The sequence below is a fragment of the Nylanderia fulva genome, unplaced genomic scaffold (assembly GCF_048542155.1).
Source record: "Nylanderia fulva isolate GAGA-0341 unplaced genomic scaffold, ASM4854215v1 Scaffold35, whole genome shotgun sequence".
In the NCBI taxonomy this organism is placed as follows: domain Eukaryota; kingdom Metazoa; phylum Arthropoda; class Insecta; order Hymenoptera; family Formicidae; genus Nylanderia; species Nylanderia fulva.
The window spans coordinates 2,206,360-2,230,007 of NW_028190422.1; the positions used below are offsets into that span (position 1 = coordinate 2,206,360).

At 28.6% G+C, this 23,648-nt stretch overlaps 2 protein-coding genes and 1 long non-coding RNA gene across 4 annotated transcripts in view; 2 read left to right on the forward strand and 1 right to left on the reverse strand.

Annotated features, from left to right (window-relative positions):
- Positions 1 to 18,141, forward strand: part of fw (CUB and Sushi multiple domains furrowed) — a 34,224-nt gene extending 16,083 nt beyond the window's left edge. The window contains exons 2-22 of one of the 2 annotated variants that reach the window (XM_029307770.2): positions 1,604 to 1,721; positions 4,958 to 5,016; positions 6,457 to 6,666; positions 7,035 to 7,130; positions 7,697 to 7,819; positions 8,077 to 8,240; positions 8,671 to 8,797; positions 9,578 to 9,727; positions 9,904 to 10,080; positions 11,021 to 11,200; positions 11,653 to 11,771; positions 12,120 to 12,354; positions 12,594 to 12,773; positions 14,279 to 14,458; positions 15,241 to 15,486; positions 15,755 to 15,934; positions 16,215 to 16,388; positions 16,668 to 16,847; positions 17,200 to 17,308; positions 17,393 to 17,575; positions 17,860 to 18,141. In XM_029307770.2, coding sequence (XP_029163603.2) covers positions 1,604 to 1,721; positions 4,958 to 5,016; positions 6,457 to 6,666; positions 7,035 to 7,130; positions 7,697 to 7,819; positions 8,077 to 8,240; positions 8,671 to 8,797; positions 9,578 to 9,727; positions 9,904 to 10,080; positions 11,021 to 11,200; positions 11,653 to 11,771; positions 12,120 to 12,354; positions 12,594 to 12,773; positions 14,279 to 14,458; positions 15,241 to 15,486; positions 15,755 to 15,934; positions 16,215 to 16,388; positions 16,668 to 16,847; positions 17,200 to 17,308; positions 17,393 to 17,575; positions 17,860 to 17,965 — 3,296 coding nt within the window. In that variant the 3' untranslated portion in view covers positions 17,966 to 18,141. Of the gene's footprint in view, positions 1 to 1,603; positions 1,722 to 2,865; positions 3,029 to 4,957; positions 5,017 to 6,456; positions 6,667 to 7,034; positions 7,131 to 7,696; positions 7,820 to 8,076; positions 8,241 to 8,670; positions 8,798 to 9,577; positions 9,728 to 9,903; positions 10,081 to 11,020; positions 11,201 to 11,652; positions 11,772 to 12,119; positions 12,355 to 12,593; positions 12,774 to 14,278; positions 14,459 to 15,240; positions 15,487 to 15,754; positions 15,935 to 16,214; positions 16,389 to 16,667; positions 16,848 to 17,199; positions 17,309 to 17,392; positions 17,576 to 17,859 lie in introns of those variants that run through there. The other variant, XM_029307771.2, reaches the window with a different exon arrangement.
- LOC146722210 (uncharacterized) overlaps positions 1 to 23,648 on the reverse strand; it is a 57,523-nt gene that overhangs the window by 32,046 nt on the left and 1,829 nt on the right. The window lies entirely within an intron of this gene.
- sqh (myosin regulatory light chain sqh) lies at positions 20,008 to 23,482 on the forward strand. Its single transcript, XM_029307780.2, has 4 exons — positions 20,008 to 20,131; positions 21,728 to 21,924; positions 22,101 to 22,314; positions 22,882 to 23,482. The coding sequence occupies exons 2-4, from the start codon at positions 21,735 to 21,737 to the stop codon at positions 23,000 to 23,002; spliced, it is 525 nt and encodes a 174-aa protein (XP_029163613.2). The 5' UTR covers positions 20,008 to 20,131; positions 21,728 to 21,734; the 3' UTR covers positions 23,003 to 23,482.

Below are 23,648 nucleotides of genomic sequence, written 5' to 3' on the forward strand. Positions count from 1 at the left end.
TAATTAAAATTGATGACAAATAAACATAAAAATTAATAATACTTTAATTTAAAAATAAATTTTGATTTTTATATATAGAAACATTTTGGTAATTACAATTGATGATAAATAAACATAAAAATTAATAATACTTTAATTTAAAAATAATACATTTATAGCTTATAAAAAAAACAATAATGGTATTCAGAGAAAAGTTAAAAGAAATTTAACGTAGGAAAAAGAGTTAATAAGTTTAAGGTAAAAAATAACTAGTTAAAGTTAAAAATTAATGCATTTTAAATTAACTAATTGTAAGCTAAATTAATAGTTATTAACTTTTTAACTTTTTAAAAATTTTTAACTAATTCACTAGTTATTACCCAATCCAGTATTTATCATATAATATATACTGCATTGTACTGTTAATATCATGGCTTTCGTGTATCACTGATACACAGATAATGTATTTTATACAAATTATTTAATGACTATTATGTGAATTACGATGTGTATATCTGATGTGGCAGTCAACCTGTTAATATACATAGTGTTCTGAAAATAACGCGCTTTCTCTTTGTTTGTGTAAATCATATGTTTGTACTAAATAAGAAAGGTATTTATTAAAACAAGGAAAATATAATTAGACGAAATAATATTGTGCATATATCGTGGTCGTGCTTTTCTGGCGCGCGAAATGCAACTTCTCTAATGCGAGTCGTGGAAGCTATAGAATTCATATAATGGAATTCGCGTGGGATTCTGCCCAAGGTTCTTACGTCTGTTTGATTTACTCGCGAAGTTATGCCCGAATGAAAAGTCACAGCTCTTAAACGTCTTACCGACAAATTGATTTGAACAAAAGAACAAATTACTCTAAACAGTTATGAGAAAAAATCCCTAGATCTTTAAAAAAGTTCTATTACTTAATTCTATTATAAAAGTGGCTAGAGAGTTAAATCGGATCTTGTTTTTAAATCAGCGATTTAAATGATAGCAAGTGTCACGATCCCAGATGCATTTCTTTAAAGATTTACATACAGAGATTAATGAGTTTCATGCAATTATCTAATTGTTGTTGAATATGATTATCGTTTGCCTTTTAGAATTTAGAGCATGGCCAGTTGATAATCTCATTCTCATTAAATCAATGTATGTTAATCGTACAAAAATAAATCAAAAATATATAAAGTATTTTAATTTATTTTCATTTTAAATATAAAAAAATCTTGAAATATTTTTTTCGTTCAAATTAATTACAGATATAAATAAATTATTTTGAAATTAGAAAGCTCTCACTGTATTAAAATATTTCAATATTTGTTTAATTATTTCTATCATTAATTAAAGAAATATCCATTTCCAGAAATTATATAAAAATTATATATACTTAGATATTGAAATTTTTAAATGCAATTGCGAGATGATTCGCGTGCAATGGGAATTTAACGCTTTTATGTAAGCCTGGGAAATCGCATAAATAGTTTCGCGCAAATTACGAACATAATGGACGATTACGCGGTTACAAGTCGATATTTTTATCGATGATTTTTATCGCGAGATGCCATCGTTCGCGCGCGCGGTTTACCTTCAAGAAACTAAACGCTCGTAATTTTGCTGATTATAGGACTAAAGTGCGGCCATCCGGCTGTGCCGATGAACGCCAAAGTATCGTTGTCTGACGAATCTTTAACGGTCGGCACCATTGCGAAGTACACCTGCGATACTGGCTACGAGTTGTTTGGGTAAGTGCATATTTCCATACTACAATGCATCGCAATAATACTTATACGAACACCCTACTTTCGACAAACTAAATTTTCAATAGAAAAAATAATAGTATTTTTCCTATTTGTATTTATTTGTGCATGGTAACAGTAATATCGTAAATACTTATATTGCATTTTGAAAAAATAATTCGATTAAAATAAAAAAGTTCGCTAATATCTCTTGTTTCAGAATTGTTTATAAATGTTTGTAGTTGCGTTGTTAAAATATTGTATAACAAAATTTTATCAGCTTTATCAATTTAAAAAATAATAGTAAATAATATTTAATCGCCAATAGAGAATTCAAAATTGAGGTTGATATTTTCTTCGACCAAAAACGGAAAAAGTACGCATTATATATTAATTATTATATTCCGTTTTGCGTAATTAACTTTGGCGTCGTTAATTTTTTGTAAAAAATTTTGTGTAATTTTGTATTCATTGTAGCACTTGATAAGGACCAAAAAAATTTAATGGTCGAAACATTGTGTTTAATTAATAAAAGATATTCAAATTATATGCCGATTTTTGGTCGAAGAAAATGTCAATCTCAATTTTGAATTTCAAAAATATTTCAAGTTATATTTTTCATAATTATTTGCAGTTGTTTGAAATTATTTTCATTTCGTTCGTTGTTCAATTAAATTAATTTAGAAAAATTATATTTGCAATTGACAAACAACTTTGTCAATTTAAAAAAATTTTTAATCTCCTTGTACTATATTTTTTAGAATTAAAATAAAAAATATAGGTATATAATAAAAAGTAATTTTTGACTCATTTGGAAACAATTCCAAGCAACGACGAGGCAATTATAAGTCTTTTGGGTATTGATGCACGTATTATAAAGTATCTATAATGCTTTTGACAGTAGTCTTTTGCTCTCCATAGGGGACCGAGCCGCAATAAATATTTTTTTTAGTCAGCTTCTACTCAGGTAAAGATAGATGTTAAGTCAATTAATTGGCTGTGGAGAATCTGACAATGTGTAAAGAAACTAATATTTATGCGGTTACCAGATCCTTACAAAAAGCGAGAAATATATGAAAAAATATAGTATTAAACATTTTATATAGAACATGTACTAAGCCAAAGGCTTAGTTGACAACAATTACGTTTCAATTGTTTCTACTACTGGCATCTCATCGCGGTTTATTCATGATAATGACGCAATGGGGCTACGCCTATCGCGTGATATCAACGGATAATATTGCTTTCCCGGAAAGAATCTCGATCGACAGGCGTGCCATTCTCCTTGCAACAGCATTAAAATTATCAAAACAGTAAGATGAACTTCAAATGCACTTAATCATTAAATCTCGGATATATAGTCGAAAAATTTCTATTAAATTTAACAGATCACATATCCCAAACGGGTCACAGAAATTTTTGTGTTAATTTAACATAATATGGATATGTTAAATAGAGACACAAATATTGTGTTAATATTTTAACTCAAAATAAATGCAAAGCTTCAAATAATTTAAAATAAATTTTGTGTGAAATTAACATAATTTTAATGTAAAAATTAACAAAAAATATATTAATTTTAGATTTTATCATCCCCACTCATATTATAAAATAGAAAATCAACATTTTTTCTGTAAATTTTAATAGATAAATCTTGTCACTAATGAAACAGAACATATTTATTATGTAAAATTAAAAATAGATGCACATTGTGTTATTTTACATTTTTTCATTTACTATAATTTTCCGTATTAAAAAATAAATTTTTTAAAAGTCGTGTGGCAATAAGTTCACATAGCTAAACATCCACTTTTTGTCGCGAAACTAACGCGAGAGAAAATTAATTTCCTGCGGTAAGGAGCACGCGACCGGAAATTGGCGATCGTGTTCCGTGCGATCAAGTATATTTTCTTCTAGACGCGTGAAACGACGAGCGGAATGCAGGCTTCTCATCGAAAATAATGATTGTCGATAATGCGGTACACCACTGACTTTCTCTGTTTTCAAACGGTTGATATATGTGCTGGATTTTATTGAAAAAAAGTTAAAGCTTAAGAAAAACAAGAGAATCTCGTTCCTAACCACTTCCTATAGATTTAAGTTCATGATATATGTATATATATCTTAAATTCCTTTTTTGCCTTCAAAGAATTTTAAGACTCGTATTAAACTCATTATAATTTCACTTAAATTTAGTTTTGTCAGGATTAAATTAAATTGAACGTTTCTTCTCGATTATGTCGAACGTAATTATACATAAGCATGAGCATGTATATAATTATAACGCCATCAAAATTTGTTCCTATGTAAAATCGCGTAAGCGTATATTAATTCTTAGAAAATCTACTGCAAAATTTAAAACTTTTCATAATTATTTTTATATAAATAAGAGTTTTATTTTAAGTCCCTTGAAAGATTAAAAATATATAAATACTGCATTGCCCACACTATCCTTCTTCTACTATCTTTCTCGCGGTGCATAATTATACCGGTTGTACGCAGAAAGTTATAGGTAATATTTTTTGCTCCAACGATCCGGCAAAAGATTTTTCATGCATAACACGCGTAATGAAATCTATACACCTGTTATCACTTGCGTAACGTCGCGAGAAAGTGACGTCCGCGGTCATATTATCGTTTCTGATAATACATATTCGGTAACTGTTTCAGCCAGGGTTGTATAAGTTAATGATTTTTTTGAATTAAGTTAAGTTAAAGTAAGTTGCTTATAAAATTAATTTAGTTAAGTTAAAAGTTATTGCATGAACAAAAAATTAACTCCATTAAAGTTAAAATTAAATTAACTGAAATTAAATCAAAAGTTAATTTTTAAAAACATTATTTATATTAAATTTTGTTTGTTAGTTCTTTTAAAATTTATAATAACAAATAACAAAGAAATAATTTTGATTTTTATACAGAAATATATTTTTTGGTAATTACAATTGATGACAAATGAACATAAAAATTAATAATACTTTAATTTAAAAATAATACATTTATAACTTATTAAAAAAAACAATAATGGTATTCAGATAAAAAATTTAACTTATTGTTAGGAAAAAAGTTAATAAGTTTAAGGTCAAAAATAACTAGTTGAAGTTAAAAATTAATACATTTTAAATTAACTAAAGCTAAGTTAAAAGTTATTAACTTTTTAATTTTTTTAACTTTTGATTAATTAACTAGTTATTACCCAATCCTGGTTTCAACTTATTCTAATGACTATTACTTTTTTTCAGAACCGGTAGTTTGACGTGCAATGCCCGAGGAAAATGGCAGGGTGATCTACCGTTTTGCGGTGAGTATTCATTCTCTCGAGGTCTTTCCTTAAATCGCTAATAATAACGATATACCGTATTGTACAAAGTGACGTTCCGCATTATCATACGGCAATTACCGTTGTACATTTCGATAAGGCTGATTAATTCTTGATGCCCATAATTTACAATGTGCGCCCTAATTATTCTAATTACGCATCCTAATAATTCGTTCAGTGCATTCGCGTTCGTTTTCCGTCTGTCTCGGCTATAACAATCAACTTTCTCCATCACGAAATGAAGTTTGTTTTCGTGATGTGACTGGAAGAGGTGAACGCGACAGGGATCGTCGAATGAGAGTCACATTTTCGTCAGAGAGACCATCAAACTGCCAGTCTTAAAATTTTAATCAAGCCACTTTCCCTCGCTTTATATAGGGTGTTCCAAAATTATAATCAATTCTTTCAACTATGGCAAATAATATAGAATATAAGCAGCATTATAATAATGTAATTTTTGTGCATCATATATAATTAAAAATAAATAATTTTAGAAATTTGATTTCAATTTTTAGTTTGCCAAAATTTCATAACTGGAAGCCATATGTGTAAAAAAATACTTAATTATAAAAATCGTTAAATAATTTTGCGAGTCATATTATCGTGACATAAAAATTGTAAACCAATTGCTCGAGATTTCTAAATGGAAAAAAAATGACATTTATAGGTCATCTCTTGAAAGCGCTCGCGTTCAATGTATGAAATTTCTATATTACATTCTTATTATAAATTAATCTCGCCGCGTTATTCTACAAATAATATCGGATTCGCAACAATCGATTTTTTCAAATCATTGAATTATTACGCGATTACCGTAAAAAAATTTTCTTTCCATAACTTTCCCCATAGTACGCAAAACATCCGACTATACAAGAAAATATAATTGTCATTGTTTGACGATAGCGGAACGATCCGCACCATTTCCGTAAAATAATGGCGGCACGATGTTGTGAATTATCCAGAAAATCATGTCTAGAGATATAAAACATGTATCGCGAAAAATATACATCGATACATAATACGGAACTATAACGACAAACTGGTGGCAGCTGTTGTCAATGTTTGAAAATTATTTATCATTATCACTGAGAGACGACTATCATCTCAGGGATAATAATAAATAATTATCAAACACATATACTGCCGTTAATGAGCGTTTTGCTATTTAATCACCATTTCCGCCAATTAACGATTGCGACTAAAGCGCGATTATTTAAACACTAAATAAGTTATAGTGCGATCACGAAATAATAATAAATTGATTAAATAAAAATCAGCTAAAAATTGATATTTTGAAGTTTGGTTTGTACAATTTTATTAAAGAGGAATTATAATAAAAAAAAATTTTAATTAAATTTGTAATTTTTAATTAAATTTTTTATGAGAAAAGTGTAATAGGTTAAATAATAAATAATGTGACAGGTACAAATGTGGATTTTCGCAAACCGGCAAATCAATCGACAACCGTAAGGGGCGGAAACGCAAATCACGGTAATGACGGTGACTTCAGTACGGAACATGACGGGAAAAGATGCACGGAAACTCAAAGTGAGCCCAGTCCCTGGTGGAGGGTCGACCTTCTCAAGCCGTATTCCGTCAAGGTTGTCCGGGTGACGACGCGAGGCTGTTGTGGTAAACAACTTCCGCATAATAATTTCATATTCAGGTCTTAAAAGGATATCTTGACATGTCATGACTCTCGCAATTATTTTATAAATCTTAAATTCTTAAATTATGAATAATATATTTTAATGAGTCTCTTGATATTTTGAAAAAAAAAAACATTATTTTATTAAACATTTTTATTCGAAAGAGAAGACTAAATGTGTCTAATTTTAAAGTAAATTAGAAAAAAGATGATTTAATATATGTATGTATAAGATAATTTTTTTTATCTTTCCAAAGCTATCTTAAGCTATCCCCACACAACTGTAAGTTCATTTTAAGACCTGACTATAAATACTACTAGCCGGAAGAATGACTTATCGATTGTTCCGTAGGTCATCAACCTCTTCAGGATATTGAGATAAGAGTGGGTAACAGCAGTGCTGAATTGCAACGCAATCCTTTGTGCGCCTGGTTTCCCGGTACTATTGGTAAGTGTTTCAAGATAGCTATAGACAATTAATAGGAAAAACATTCAGAACATTCTCGCACTTTTTGTTATTGTACTTCTTTATATTGTAAAAGACATATTCTGCATTAAATACTGTAAAATTTTCGAAAGATACTAGATCTGTCATTTTAACAACTTATTTATTTATTATAACTGTAGAAAAATACTTATAATTATTCTATGACGAAAAAAAATATTGTAAAAATTACAATATAATTTTTATAATCGTAAAATATGTACTAACATATAAAAGAAATTATATTTTTATTCAATATTATATGTACTTATATGTATTATATTTAAGAAAGGAGTACTGTAATAATTATTTAAATATTTTGTACAAATGCATCAATAATCAAAGAAACAAAAAGGTGCACTGTAAAATTTTTTCTATATATCAAATGTTTTAAAAATATTTAAAAAAAGATGTTCATTAATTATCTTAAAAATTTATATATTTTAAATAATTCCACGATATATATTTGAAGTTCTGAATGTTTCTTAAAAATTTAAAGCGAATTAATTAAAACCGAATCAAATTCACAGAGGAGGGTATCACGAAAACCTTCGTTTGTGCCAGAGCTCTAGTGGGCCAATACGTTTTTCTACAACTTGTTGGTGTCGAGGGTAGTTTAAGCCTATGCGAGGTGGAAGTTTTTGCCACGGATGGTAAGTTTTTAAAGCTTCCATAAAAAGCTTGAATTTACTTTGTCTTTTAATAGAAAAAGTAACTCGCCAACATGAATATTTTATTAAATAAATAAATAATGAAGAGCGTGAAAGTTAAGAAAAAAATAATCGAAAAAATAGGCGCAGTAAATATTTCCTAATAAGATGTGTGATTGGAAGTGTATAATTCTGATCATGTTAGAATAATCACATGTTCGATGAAAGAAACGCTAAACAAAATTTATAAATGTTTGCAGAATTCTCGATAGATAGGTGTGCACATGCCGGTACGCCCGCTGAAGCCGACTTAACCGCCTTCAATTCCACGTGTTATGAATTCATAGTAAAGAAGGGTGGTTCTTTCCAAGAGGCGAGAAATTATTGCAAGAACCGCGGAGGTGATCTCGTTCATGGTTTTCAGGTTATTATTATTTATTTCTATGTTTAAAATTTTCTTTTCTAAAAATATTGTATATTAATCTTACATATATGTGTCAAATAATTTTTAAATACGATTATATGTATGTAGATATATTTATAGGATGATCTAAAAATTATAGAAAAAATAAAAATTTTATTATAAATAAAATTAATGAAGATATTTTAATAAAAAAATATTTTTAATATTTAAAACTTATAAAAAAATAACATGCATATATATTATATTGTATTAATGATATATATTACATATTAATATATATTATAGAGAGATTGTTGCTATAAATTGTATTTAAAAATGAATATACAGTTTATTCATATTAAAATTAAAAGAGAGAAAGAAAGAAAAATCTTTAAAAAATGTTCTTGCAGACGAAAGAGCATTTAATGAAAGATATTCATAATATCCACAGGGCGTATCATCTATATTTATCCTGAATAATTTAGAAAGGCGAAAGGATAAATTGAAGACCCAGCTGGTCTGGATCGGAGCCCAGAAGGAACCGCAGATCACGGCTCGAACGTGGCGATGGGTTGACGGTAAGTTGGCAAAGTTTCGGCGAGTTATTCCCATTATTAACTATTACCCGTGAGAATCGGGCCGAGAGGGCGGAATTGGGTAATCCGAGGTGAGATTCGGTAATCCGATTGTCGATTCATTGTCCGGCGATTATCTAGCAATTACAGAATGATTACGCGACATCGTGTTATTTCGGAAGGGCGATTTTGCAAATTCGTATTCCGGCTTTTAGCTTCGAAAGGACGACGATCTCGTTCCGTAATGATGAATCAATCAAGTATCGTATAATCAACAGAACAAATTGTATCGCAAGGTAGAATCGTTACAGGCTTGCAGCCGAAGCATCGTCTGACGATAAATAGAACGTGAAAGTTTGCCATGTCGAAATCGCACAGGAAGTTACATCTTCTAAGGTGCAGTTCGTGCATCAATTAATAAATAGTCTTTTACTTACAAAGTCAACCGTCATTAACACCATAAAGTAATCAATAGTATTAATTAAATATAATTAGATAAATAATAAAATTCAAAATTGCTTTATATAAAAATGTAAATAATTTCATTGCAAAAATGTTGTCATCTTATATCAATTTTTAACTTCTTTGTATTAATATTATACATAATATATATATATATATATATATATATATATATAATATATATATATGTATATGTATTATATCATATTATATATTATATATAATATAATTATATTTTTAATTATCATTAAAATAAGAAGGCTAAAAAATAGAGTGTATCTCGGGTTAGAATATATTAACACAAAATGATCATTATTACAGGCGAGATTGTGCAGAAGCCATCCTGGGGCAAAGACCAGCCGAATAATTACAACGGCGAACAAAATTGTGTCGTGCTGGACGGAGGTCGCGGCTGGCTCTGGAATGATGTCGGTTGCAACCTCGATTATCTACACTGGATCTGCCAGAGCAGTAAGTGTGGACAGCAATTTTGTTTATGTGAACAGAGGCAAATCCGGTTCTCACGAAAAAAAAATTTTCGCTTACCGTTGTTGAAAAAAAACGAAGCTGCGCACAAAAATATTTCATAAAAATACCATGTTTTTAAAAACATATACCATTTTATTTTATTCGTTTTTTTTTTGCAGGACCGCCGATCTGTGGCAGTCCCGAAAAATCGGAGAATACTACGATTGTGGGATCCAAGAGAACGATAGGCTCCACGATAGAATATGTTTGCCCGGACGGTTATATGTTGGTTGGATCGAAGTCCAGAATATGCGGACCGAGCGGTTTTTGGAGCGGCGACGTGCCCACGTGTAAATGTGAGTATGAGACTTTAAAGGCGCGCCCTGGTCAATGCCCGTCATTCCCCTTCTTAGATAACGTCACGTGATAAATATGATCGCTCCTTGTTCTGTCTTTTAACTTTAAATTTTCTCTCTCTTTCCCTCTTTCTTTCTCTCATTCATCGATTACCCACTGAAAAAAAAATTTGTTAACTTGACTAAACCTTTCAACTAAATTACTATTTTGTTAATTGAACATATATTAGTATTTAAGTCAAATATGCGTTTTGTTAGATTTAATATGTTACATTTAATTTAAATATTTTTATATGTTCAATTAACAAAATAATATTTATATATAAATTGAAAGGTTTAGTTAAGTTAACAAATTTTTTTTCAGTGCCCTTATCACTAGAGATGAAGAGTTACAGAAAGACAGAGTCATATAATTAAATATAATAATTCAATCTTTGATACATTTTGTATAATATCAAGATTGGATTAAATTATCATTATATTTGTCGATTTAATTATATAATAATTTTTTTTAATTTTCTCACAAACAACATAAGATTTTAAAAGATGTTGAAAGAATCTATACGTGAAATTAACTTCTTCAAAGAGGATTAATAATAGAAAATTATTTAAAAAAAAATTAAGAGTTAGTGTAAAGTTATTTTTTAAATTTCTACCTTTCTGAATTTTTTAAATGATTATTTTATTAGATATGTGTGTGAATAAAAATTAAAAAACAGATTAATGTGTAAAATGACATTAAAATTTATTTTTTTTCGAATATTTAAAGAGGTTAATTCTCTTCACGTAGGTGTTTAAAGAATGTTTCAGAAAGAAGTCTTTTGTATTACGTTATCCGTATATAAGAATCGCACAATTATATTTAATGCTAAACATACGGCGTAAATGTATGAGCCACATTCATCACGAACGACCTTCGTCATCTTTTAAATATTTTCAGTTGTCGACTGCGGCGTTCTACCGGATTTGGAGAACGGTGCTGTCACTTTACTCAAGGACAGAACCACGCACGGTGCTCTCGCGGAGTACACGTGTAAAGAAAATTACACGCTAGTGGGTGACACAAGACGAAGATGCGGAGACGGTGGTATCTGGAGCGGACACCAGCCCCAATGTCTATGTAAGTATAGAGTATGCTTTTCACATTTATATATAACTATACTTATTCCAAATTTTTTCTTACACGTTTTGAAAAAGATATTTGCGAATTAGATATTTAGCCACTGCAAAATTGCATTTAAATGCATAAAAAATTAAATATTGTATACACTCACAGAGAAATATTTTTAAATTAAATATATTAATAAATTTTGAAAAATAAGGTACACATTTTCATAAATAAATTTTATTATAAATAAGATCATTAATAGACCAATATCAACTTCTTGTCATTTGTTTTCTGCATACAATGTGTGGATACTATATCTAATTAATTATAATTATAAAATCCCATGTATTATTGCTAATTAGACATTATTAATTTCATGTTAGCGTGTAAATAAAGAGTTGCGCTTTAGTATACTTTCCACCTTGTCATTCCGTCTGCGATTACACGACTAATTACTTTTACAGTTGACTGGTGTCCCGAGCCACCGGAAGTGAATGGCGGCGTTGTGACAACTAACGGAAAAAGAGTGGGCTCTATTGCTACTTACTCCTGCCAAAATGGATTTATTTTGTTTGGTGATAATGTAAGCTTTCGTCTTTTAATTAGTTATGCTAAAAATTATGGTTTACGAAATTTTTTCCTATTTCCTATTTTCCTATTTTTTATATTAAATTAATTATTTAATATATATTTAATATATATTATATAGTTAATATATAATTTAATCTACTTATATATATTAAATATATATTAAATTATATATTAACTATTTATTAAATTAATTATTTAATAAATGTATATATTGTATATGTATATATGTATATATATGAATGAAAAAAAATTAAAAATACATATATAAAATTTAACATATATAAATACATATTTGCAAATAAGATAAGAGATATTTTATATGTCTGATCTGATAATTAAGGTTCTCACATGCAATATCGGGGGCGAATGGTCCGGCAAGACGCCGCAGTGCCGATTTGTCGATTGCGGGGCTCCGGCTCAGATTGAGTTCGGAACAGTCGTCTTAACTAACGGCACGACTACAGTGAACAGTTTAATCGTCTACACGTGTCGACAGGATTACTGGTTGATAGGCGAAGGAAAACAAGAATGCACCAAAGAGGGCAAGTGGAGTCAGGATGCGCCATCGTGCGAATGTAAGAATTATTTAACAAAAATTAGTTTCTCTCGAAAAGATTAAAATTATATTTATGAAAAGTTTCACGCAATAATAAACTTTAATAGAAAAGAAAAAATCTTTTTTTTTATATTTGAAAAGTATAATTTCAAAAGAATAAAAAATATTAACTGTCTTTTTTTCATTAAAAAAATTTCTTTGTATGATGTTTAATTTATTCTGTATACTTATGAATATATATATATATTTTTTATATAGTAATTACGTGCGAGGAACCGGAAGTACCGAGAGGAGGATACGTGGTGGCCTATGATCTTAATCATAGTGTTCATAGTGTTATCGAATATCACTGCGACTTGGGTTATTTACTTCACGGTGAGGCCAAGCATTCATGCGGCAAAGATGGAGAATGGACGGAAGAAGTTCCGAGTTGCGAGTGTAAGTCAATCTCTCTTGTACTTATTTTCCATCCCCGGGACAAAAATTTTTATATATCAAAATTATATAGAAATATATAAAATTATACATATAGTTGCAAAATTATATATGAAATATGTCTATACATAATTAGGTAAAAGTATTTTTTATATATAATATATAATTATATATATATAAATTTATATATATATATATATATATATATATATATATATATATATGTATATGTATACATATATTGACATGATTATATATGACATGATTTGACATGATTATATATGAACCTTTATTATTTATATATAATTACCCTTATAAATTTATATAATTATGTATAAAAATGGACAAATTTCACATATAATTTTACGATATATATGTATAATTATACAATTATTTATACAAAATTTGTTCCCGGATCAAAACAACTCGAGTGACATAATCGCGTTACATTATGAAAGTAGTATGATTTAGAATCAAGGTCGTCTTTGCTATTAAAGGCCTTGGTCTTAAATGAGATCCTAAATGAGAGCCTATAATTGAGAGCAGCTTATTAGCATTCAAGAAAATGTTTAGAAAAATATGCTTTTTCTATTAATAATAATATTGATTGCAAATGCTAAAAACAATTACAAATGATTCTAAAAAAGATTATGCAAGCAAATTTGAAATATCTTAAAGCTGGTCACTTTTAAAATTTTTCGCTTTAAGATCGATATCGATCTATCTCCGGTTAAGACTTATTCGCACTTAAAAATGTCGCGTTTTCAGTTATGTGAATGTATACCTGACTTTAAAAAATTAATTTTTTAATACAAAAAATAATAGTATTTCGTTCGTGTAGTCATAAAAATCAAAAAAATTAAAATTATGATCAACATCCAACTTTATCATAACTCAAATCCGAATACGTAGTCTTTTTTAGAATCGTTTGTATAGTGATTTTCGTTTCGTTTGTAGTTGCACGGTTTAAAAATTACAATAGTTTAAAGAAATTGTCAAAAGTGATTTTCGTCAATTTTAAAGATTTTTTAAATACTTTTCATCGATATAAATTTCTATTGCGAATGCTAAAAACAATTACAAACGATTCTAAAAAAGATTGCGCAAGAGGATTTAAAAAATCTTAAAGTCGGGTGCTAGTCATCCTTTTAATTTTTTACATTTTTTAACTGATAAAACTGATGAACAAACGAAGTTATTGTTACTACAAACAACTGCAAACAAATTGCTATTGTTTTCCGCATTAAAAAATTCATTTTTAAAATGGGTTTTGAATTACATATAGCTATATAGATAATACAAGAGGAAATCCATATCTGAAGTATGATAAAATTTTTAAAAATATGTATTGTAAAAATTATGTATGTTTTTTTGTAATTCTATGTAGAATTATAATTTCTTTTATAATATAGAAATAGAATGTGTTTTCTCCTTATATGCATATATTTTTTAATTGTGTTCTGATCGCTCCTAAGATTATACTGATTAGAATAATTATTATATCACAGATATCGATTGCGGCAAGGTTCTTCCGGTTTTGAATGGTGCTGTGGATTATGCGAACGGAACGACTCATCTGGGCAGTGAAATTACATACAGTTGCACGAGGAATTACAGATTAAATGGAGTTTCAAGAAGATATTGCCTGGACAACGGTCAATGGAGTGACGCTACTCCGAAATGCGAAGGTATGAACGTATCATAAAGTATCATTAAAGTGAGATTAAGTGAAATTCAAAGAGTTGCGCGATATTATAGCTGAAAATCTATTCATATTTCTCTTCTATATAAAACACGTTCATAAAAGACACGATCACGATGGTGTCCAGCAGACTCAATGAAAAAAATCCTCTGACTTTTTCAGATTTTCCAAGACCAGAAATTAATTATTTCCCTGACTTTTTAGTATTATTTTTTCCAAATATATAATTTGCATTTATATATATAATAAACCAATTAAATGTTAAATCATGAAATTCTTGAGATATTTTATTTTTGTCAACAATGAAAAGGTTCCGAAGTTAAAACAAAAATTTAAATCAATTATACAATCTGCATTATGTAAGATTATCAAAACAAACATATCACTATAAATTATTTAAATAATCACTTTTTTTATTCACTGTAGATGAATCAATTTTTAATAACACAGAAAATTAGCGTGCTGGGAGTCAAGAAAAAGTTTATATTTATTTACTAAAAAATTTCAAATTATTGAGACAAATGTAGAATAATGTGAAAAAATCCAGATAAATATAGTAAAATTTCCTGACTTTTTCCCTGACAATTCCAAATTTATAAAATTCCTTGACAATGCCCGGTTTTCCAGATTTCCCTGACTGCTAGACACTCTGACATTTGTGTATCGACTTTCCCGATATATTACAAAAACTTGGCCGCGAGTTTTACGAGAATCCAATATTTATATGCGCTCAGATTTCATGAAAATTTATTATGTTTCTCATCTCAGAGATTCGTTGTACGGAGCCTGTACTAGCGGAACACGGAATTCTTTCGGTGACCGGAAACGATCGAATGTACGGAAGGACACTGATTCGCACAGGAACCGCGGAAAATTCAAACACGGGTGCGACTTCATATAAGATCGGGGCCTTAGCAAAGTATAGGTGCGAGAGAGGATACAAAGTGGTCGGAGAACCTCTGTCTACCTGCGAGGAGAATGGAAAGTGGAGCGGCGAAGTACCGCAATGCGTCTGTAAGTATACATATCTAGACACTCTAACTCATCGGAAATTGCATTCTATCGGATCAATCAATTATGTATACACATGTTAGTTTATGTAGGATAAATAACGGTTAACGACCCATTCAAAGGATCCTCTCCTTTAATAACTAATAAATTTTTTTTTAGCTAAAAATTGTTGGATATTGTGTAAAATATTATTCACGATTTTTAAAGCTATAAATAAATTAGAAATAAAATGTCAAATGTGATATTTATTATACAAGCATTCTTCTAACAGATGTTGACTGTGGTAAACCCGAACACATTCAACACGGACATTACACGTTGACGTCGAATGCAACGTACTATGGTGCAGCTGCACTTTACGAATGCGACGGTAATTTCGAGTTAGATGGCTTTGCCAGAAGATTGTGCCTTGAAAACGGTACCTGGAGCAGCGATACTCCTGTCTGTCGAGGTAATCTCGAAGAGATATTTAATTCTTTATTAAACCTTGAATAGCCGAACTGTCATTAATGTCAAAAGTAAAGAAAACAATTTTTAGTTTAATTATTTTATTTAAAAATGCATTAATTATAATTATATTATATTATATTATATTGTATTATATTGTATTATATTATATTATATTATATTATATTATATTATTATATTATATTATGTATATTTAGCAAAATTAAAATGGCAACCGAATGGGATTAAATTGCAGCGAGATTAACTAGAGTCTACATTTACAGAAATTCGATGCAAAGATCCTGAGAAAACCGGTGTACTATCGACGCAAGTATCAACTCACAGTGTAGGTGGAGTGGCTCATTATAGCTGCCCACGTGGATTTTACATGGAAGGAAATGAAACTAGGATTTGTTTACAAAATGGATCTTGGAGCGGCACAACGCCCGCTTGTTTCTGTAAGGAATTTATCCATCAGTAATATTACTTTTTTATTTTTAGCGTAAGAAATCTCTCTAATTTATCTTTGAGGTACTATATATTTTCAACGATATTGCCATATATTTTCGTAATCATTTTTTTCTAAAATTTTCTTTTTTATTATACGTTTAAGGAAATTACATTCTGCAAAAATATTTTCAAGGATATTCATATTTTCAAATTAATCTGTGTGTAATAAGTACTCTTCTTCTTGAACAAATTAAAAGAGCTTAAGATTCATTCGCGATATTTTTCAGCTGTAGACTGCAAGCATCCGGGATCGATAGAGAACGGTCGAGTGATAATAGTGAATGGATCGACGACTTACGGAGGAGCCGCGGAGTATCACTGTTTACCGCAGTATGAAAGAGTCGGCATATTCCTGAGAAAGTGTATGGACACAGGATTTTGGAACGGCGAGGAACCAAAATGCGAATGTAAGATATCTTTTGGAATACCTAATATATTTTATATTTAATTATTTAAGATATTTCAAACATTTTAAATATATTAGGTATTATTAAATATAATTAAATATAAAATATATTAGGTATTCTAGATTTTTGAAGAAACTATATATATATATATATATATATATATATATATATGTATGTATGTATATATAGTTTCTTCAAAATATTAAAAAATTATTTCATCAAGTACCAAGAGTAGTAAGCAACTCGAAATAAATCGCAAACTGTTAATTTTAATGTCTCGGGAAAATAAATTTGTTTATGAGATTGAGAAACATTCAAAATACTTAATATAAAAAAATTATTCATATTGCAGTGGCTGCGAACGAAGTGGCAGAGCCTCAAGGTGTTGGGACGAGCGTCGGTATCGGAGCTGGCGTGATTATATTTATATTAATTATTCTCGGACTAGTCTACCTTAGGCTGTAAGTATAATATATTGTTCTTCAAAATAGATCTCAAAAATAATTTGAAAATGTATTAACGCACCGATATATTCATATACATAGGCGAAAAGCTACGCCGGTGAAAAATACCGAGAATGTTCAGGCAGCGGAAAGAAAGGAGGATCAAAATGCTGCCGTTATGTCTTACGCAACATTGAACGACGGCACGCCTAATACTATGTATGAAAATGTCCCCGAAGATGGTCTCTATGATAATCCATACAGTTTAAGTGGTAGTGCATATAGGTAAATTTGCGAATATTTAAAGAATTTACTATAGAGCCATGAATAATGTAACTATAAGATATAATATCTTATATAATATCAATTAGAGTGATTGGAATTTTATAAAATTTATATTGGAATAACAATTTTATTAAATTAACTGCTAGTATAAAATTATGCGTAATTATGTACCGTAAAAATAGATTAAAAAAAATTTTTTATATAATTTAAAATAATTTAATTTAAAAGAGAGGATAAATAGAATTTATATGATTTTAATTGATAAATTAATATGTTTGCAACAGGTACAACGGACAGCCGAGAAGAACGTACGGCAGATCTGGACATTACGAGGCTGAACCGGTTCCTAACAGAAACGGAATAACTATCAACGGCGTATCTGTGCGATAGTTCGAAATTCCATCGGCCCTCTTTGTCTTCATCGAGAATCGCGCGCAATTTTCGCCGTTCGCAAGACGATACCCCGGGAAAAAATTTTTTATATATAATAATATAAAATTATGCATATAATCGCAAAATTATATATAAAATTATATATGAAATATGTCCATACATAATTAGATAAAAGTGCTTTTTATATATAATTATATAAATTTATATAAATTTATATATATAATAAATATTTCTTTATATATATACATATGTATAATGTTTCATATATAATTTGACATGATTATATATGAACCCTTATAATTTATATATAAATTTATATAGAGAGAATTTTAGTACACTAATTTAATTATGTATAAAAATGGACATATTTCACATATAATTATGTATAATAATATAATTATATATAAAACATTTTTTCCCGGGATTTTATGTACAGAAAATACCGAAGAGTTTGTTATCGTTATTTATATATTATCGCCCATCGAGGATGCAATAATTCATGTAAATAATTTTCGCGAGAGAATGTATAAAAGGACGAGCGTAAAAAGATTTTAAAGCGGATTGTATGCTGACGACGTTCGTTCTTTCAAGGAGATTAATTAATTAATTAATTAATTATATTCTCCGAGGATCAACTATATGTGTGTACGATTCTGTATATACGGTGTATTGATCATTTAGATTTATTATATTATACGTAGACTTTAAGTGATACGTTGTAGTATAAGTTTACGGTCGTAACGTAAATAAAGAAAACAGTGCTCTTGTTGTACTTGAACATTTCGTTATACTTTATTTCGCTCTACTTTTTCAGCAAAAAATTAAGATAAATTGTCTGTTACTGATATTAATTTAAAATTGATTAATAATAATTTTTTAATATTTATATATGATGCAGTTCAATAAATAATAGATTTCATGTATTCTAAAAGATTATATAAATATACTTCAAAATAATTATCGGCAAGGTAAAATAATTTCAAAAAATAATTTCAGAAATAATTTAAATTTTATAGGCTGTTGAAAAAACAATATACAATGTATATCGTAAAAGTTTAGATACAAATGTAAAGTATATTTAATTTAAACATTTTTTAGGTAAGTATTTAGGTAAGATGATTTATATTTACATAATCTGATAAATAACAATGTACTATTACAGTTAATAATAACTTCAGCACTCATTATTTTAGTAACTGCGTTCAAGAGTGCACAATTTGCATCGTAGATAAAGAGAAGAAACTCAAGTTATAGAGTTATTATAATCATTTAAATTTTCTGACAAATATTATAATAAAATATATATATTAAATATTTGCGAGATTATTGATTTGATAAATATAATAAAAACATTTTATTTTTTGCGACTAAAATAGTTATTTTCTTTATTGTCATAAAAATTGCATATAAATAAATTTTTGAATTTTTAAAATAGTTAATTTAAAAATACTTTTTTCAGTTTTTAGTGATTGGAAATTAACAAGATCGAGATTATAAAAGATTACGAAACGATAAGTATATTATTAGTCTCTTTTATATCCTTATATGGTTGCAAGTCAGTACAAGTTACATTAATCCATGTATGGAAGTGAGTTCAGGACTGTAATTATAAGTCAAAAAACTTTTAACAGCTAAATATGCTTTACATTTACATATGTAAACTATTGCTATATGTAAATATTATGTTTCAACAGCTTATAAATATTATATTGTTTCTAATTATTAATATCTTGCCTATTTTCTTTCATATTAATTTTTTAATATATACTCGATACTGCTTTTAATTCGAAAAATTTCAATTAAAATTCTGTGTGTTCAAAATTTATTAAAATATAGCAATTTTCACAAAAAAATGTATATTATAAATCTCATTATTATTTGCTTGTAATATATAAATTAATGTGTTGTCATTCAGAGCGCAATTCTGATTCTGATCGACTATTGGCAATGGCCTGATATTTTCTCCATTTACAAACTTCGCGATTCTCGTATACCCATTTGACCAGCAGCAGCACCATCTTCCAGTAGATGGTGTTAGTTGATCGGGTGTGGTGAATAACCATAGAGTGACGCGAATGTGACTCAGTGTTCATCGTGAAGCTTCGGTCCGTTCTAGTTTCCAATTTTTAGACGTTTTCCGAGTCTCTATTTATTGTTCACCGAGTGAGTATGCTTCGGCCTATCTCCTTAAATCGGGCGAATAATCGGGCTATCGAGCAAAATCTTCGTATTTTTCCCTGAACACAGTTCCAGCATGTGAAACCTCGACGATTTGACAGCACATTTTACTCTTGAAAGAGCGGCCATTATCATTCAGTTACAGTTTACACAATTTTAGTCGTGACTAATTAAAGCAAAAAAGATTGCTATTCCTAATGAAAAATGATAGAACGTAAACAGGATATTTCTTGGTTAGGTTATGTATATTTACATATACGAGTCTGGAAGAAATATGCAAGTGTCGTGGCGTGCGCAGTGCCGTAGATAGCGAAAGATGCAAAAGGCATCATGGTGTAGTCAGAATCGAAACAATGGTTTTAATTTTAGTACACTAAAAATAGACTAGCACTAACTCAATAAATTTATTGTGTTCACAATAAATTTATTATAAGTATTCAAATAAATTTATCGCAATTTAATTTGTAATATACTAAAATTTTCGTACTATTAAACTGATTTTGACAGCACTGAAAGAGACACGAGGGGAAAGTAGGACGAATTGAGATGAGTAAGCGCGAGTACATAAAAATTACTGCAGAATTCGCAACCTATCGAGTGTATTTCCTTTTAAGGAAAATTCCATTTATTTTTCTCAAATTATATGCATATATATTTTATACATATTAAATATAGAAAACGGAAATGTACGAAATATTCCTAAAGTGTACAAAGTACGTAATAATAAATATTTTATGAGTAAAAAATATTATATGAGAAAAAGATGTTTTAAAAATTAGTATTAAAAAAGTATATTATATACATATACTTTGAACATTTTTTTATTCAATTTTCTTAAACTTTTAAAGTAGATATATTTTTAAAATACATATATATTTATCGAAAATGAATAAGAAATTTGGCTGATAAAAGCTATAGGTAGTGGTGGAATAAATTGTATATAAAGCAGAGGGCATTTGAATATACAAAGAGAGTGATGAACCCTTAGTCTCGTTTCCGTCCAAGTCTTATTTTTACTCCAATTTCAGTCACTTGGATATCCTGAATTGATTAGCCGAAAATAAACGCTAATGGCAACTTGGGAGTTCTCTGTCTCGTCGTGATGTTTGTTTGAAAAGAACGCGTCTTTGTTTCCCTAAAATTCTAAATTTATGGGATGAAAAAAATCAGTTTATTTTTCAAACAAACAATCTATTTCTACGAAATATCTGCTCTGCGAATAAAGTATGCGCTTCAAGTATTGTTTCTTCAAATGTATGATTTATTAGAAAAATTGGTTTAATTTTAAAACACAATGTCTCAGATATAGACAATAAATTGTCGATTATTTTAAATTCTAAAAAAAAAAAGAAATAAAATTCAAAATTTATGAAAAAAATAATTTTACTAGAAATTTAGATTTTACTAGATTATTTAATATTCAATATATATTCATATAAGATCAATTTTATAACATTTTATGAATAAATTTGCAGAAATAGAAAATGTTCATAAATGCCATTAATTAAGACTTTTTTAATTTGTCAGATTTAATATGAGATTATTCAGAAACATAATTAAATTTAATTCTTGTTTCTGTAGGTGCAAAATGTCTTCCCGTAAAACTGCCGGACGTCGTGCTACTACAAAGAAACGTGCTCAACGTGCAACATCAAATGTTTTCGCGATGTTCGACCAGGCACAGATCGCAGAATTCAAAGAGGCTTTTAACATGATCGATCAGAATCACGACGGATTTATTGACAAGGAAGATTTGCACGACATGCTTGCCTCCCTGGGTAAGCAAACACAGAAAATTCAATGACACATTTTTACGACTTATTTACACAAAAATAATGCCCTACTTTTTTTTTGAAGTCGAAATAAAATGTGGAATTTGAAAAAAAATTAATTTAATTAATTAATTTTAGATTTATTTTAATTTTAGATTAATTAATAAATTAAACTTTTATAGGTAAGAATCCTACTGATGAATATTTAGAGGCAATGATGAATGAAGCACCTGGACCTATCAACTTCACAATGTTTTTGACATTGTTTGGAGAGAGATTACAAGGGACTGATCCTGAAGATGTAATCAAGAATGCTTTCGGTTGTTTTGATGAAGAAAATACTGGTCATATAAATGAAGAACGTCTTCGTGAATTGCTTACGACAATGGGTGACAGGTAATAGTTCGTAGATAAAAAACCATATGTACTTTGACGTCAATACTTCAGATAAATTCACAAATTATAAATATATATTTTTTTATAAATATATATATATTTATAAATATATATATTTATAAATATATATTTAAAATTATCGAATTATTATAGCAGAGTTAGTAAAATATTTAAGAATTAAGTTTTTCATTTCTTTGCACAAAGATTTTGTTCAAAGAAGAGAGATCAAGCAATGATTAGCCAGTAATAACTGGCTAATATACAATTTTACTATATCTGTTAATTATATAATAATACTATCATAATTGTAATAATTGACCAGTATGTATTGTCTATAAAGGGCATGTTCTGATATTACTCTGCCCTAATACTGAAAATATATAACATACGTAACGTAAACTATAGCTTTTCAATATTAGCAATGTATATCGGAACATGCCTGTAGTTGATTATTCTTTCTATATTCAATATTTATTAATTATACTTTTAAGAATCTGCTAAATATGATATTAATAATATATATTTAAGATTTTTGTATAATGCAAAACGAATTCTTTTTATCTTTAGATTCACGGATGACGACGTAGACGAAATGTATCGCGAAGCACCAATTAAAGGCTCGATGTTCGACTATCTGGAGTTCACTCGAATTCTGAAGCATGGTGCAAAAGACAAGGACGAGCAGTAGTATGCGGATTAATTTTAAAAGACCGTGTATCCTGACACGAAATCGTAGATAGTATTCGAAATTCCTTGTATGCATTTCGCATTTCTGAATTCATCGGATTTTTATTCACGCAATATTATTAATAAATATATTATTAATAAATAATAGGAGAATATGGTGATACGTATGAAGCAACTGAATTATAAGAAATTGTAATCTCTCAGTAGATGTAATCTCTTACTAAGAGCATTTACTTGCATTTCATATTTCTATAAAGGTCGAAATAATTATATTACTTGAATAAGTAAGTGATGTATTTAGAAATGCGTCATTCAAAAAAATCTTTTTGAAGTATTCAACTATAACCATTTTTTGTGAATGATTTCTGTACAGCCAACAAAAGTTACACGCATAAGATATTTATATATATAAAACGAACATGTAACTGTTGTAGAGATTCAGCATTTATATTTTAATATAATATTCTGTTGCATATGAAAAGTTTGCAATTATTTCTTTGAACCAACTAAAAAATTATTATGTAATGACGCAAAGATATATGTAAATTTAATTTTGTCTTACTAATACTAATAATATATATGTATAAGTTGTTATTTATTGTGTTTGATTTGGCTCGAGTAATAATTAATGCTTCTTTAAGATTTTA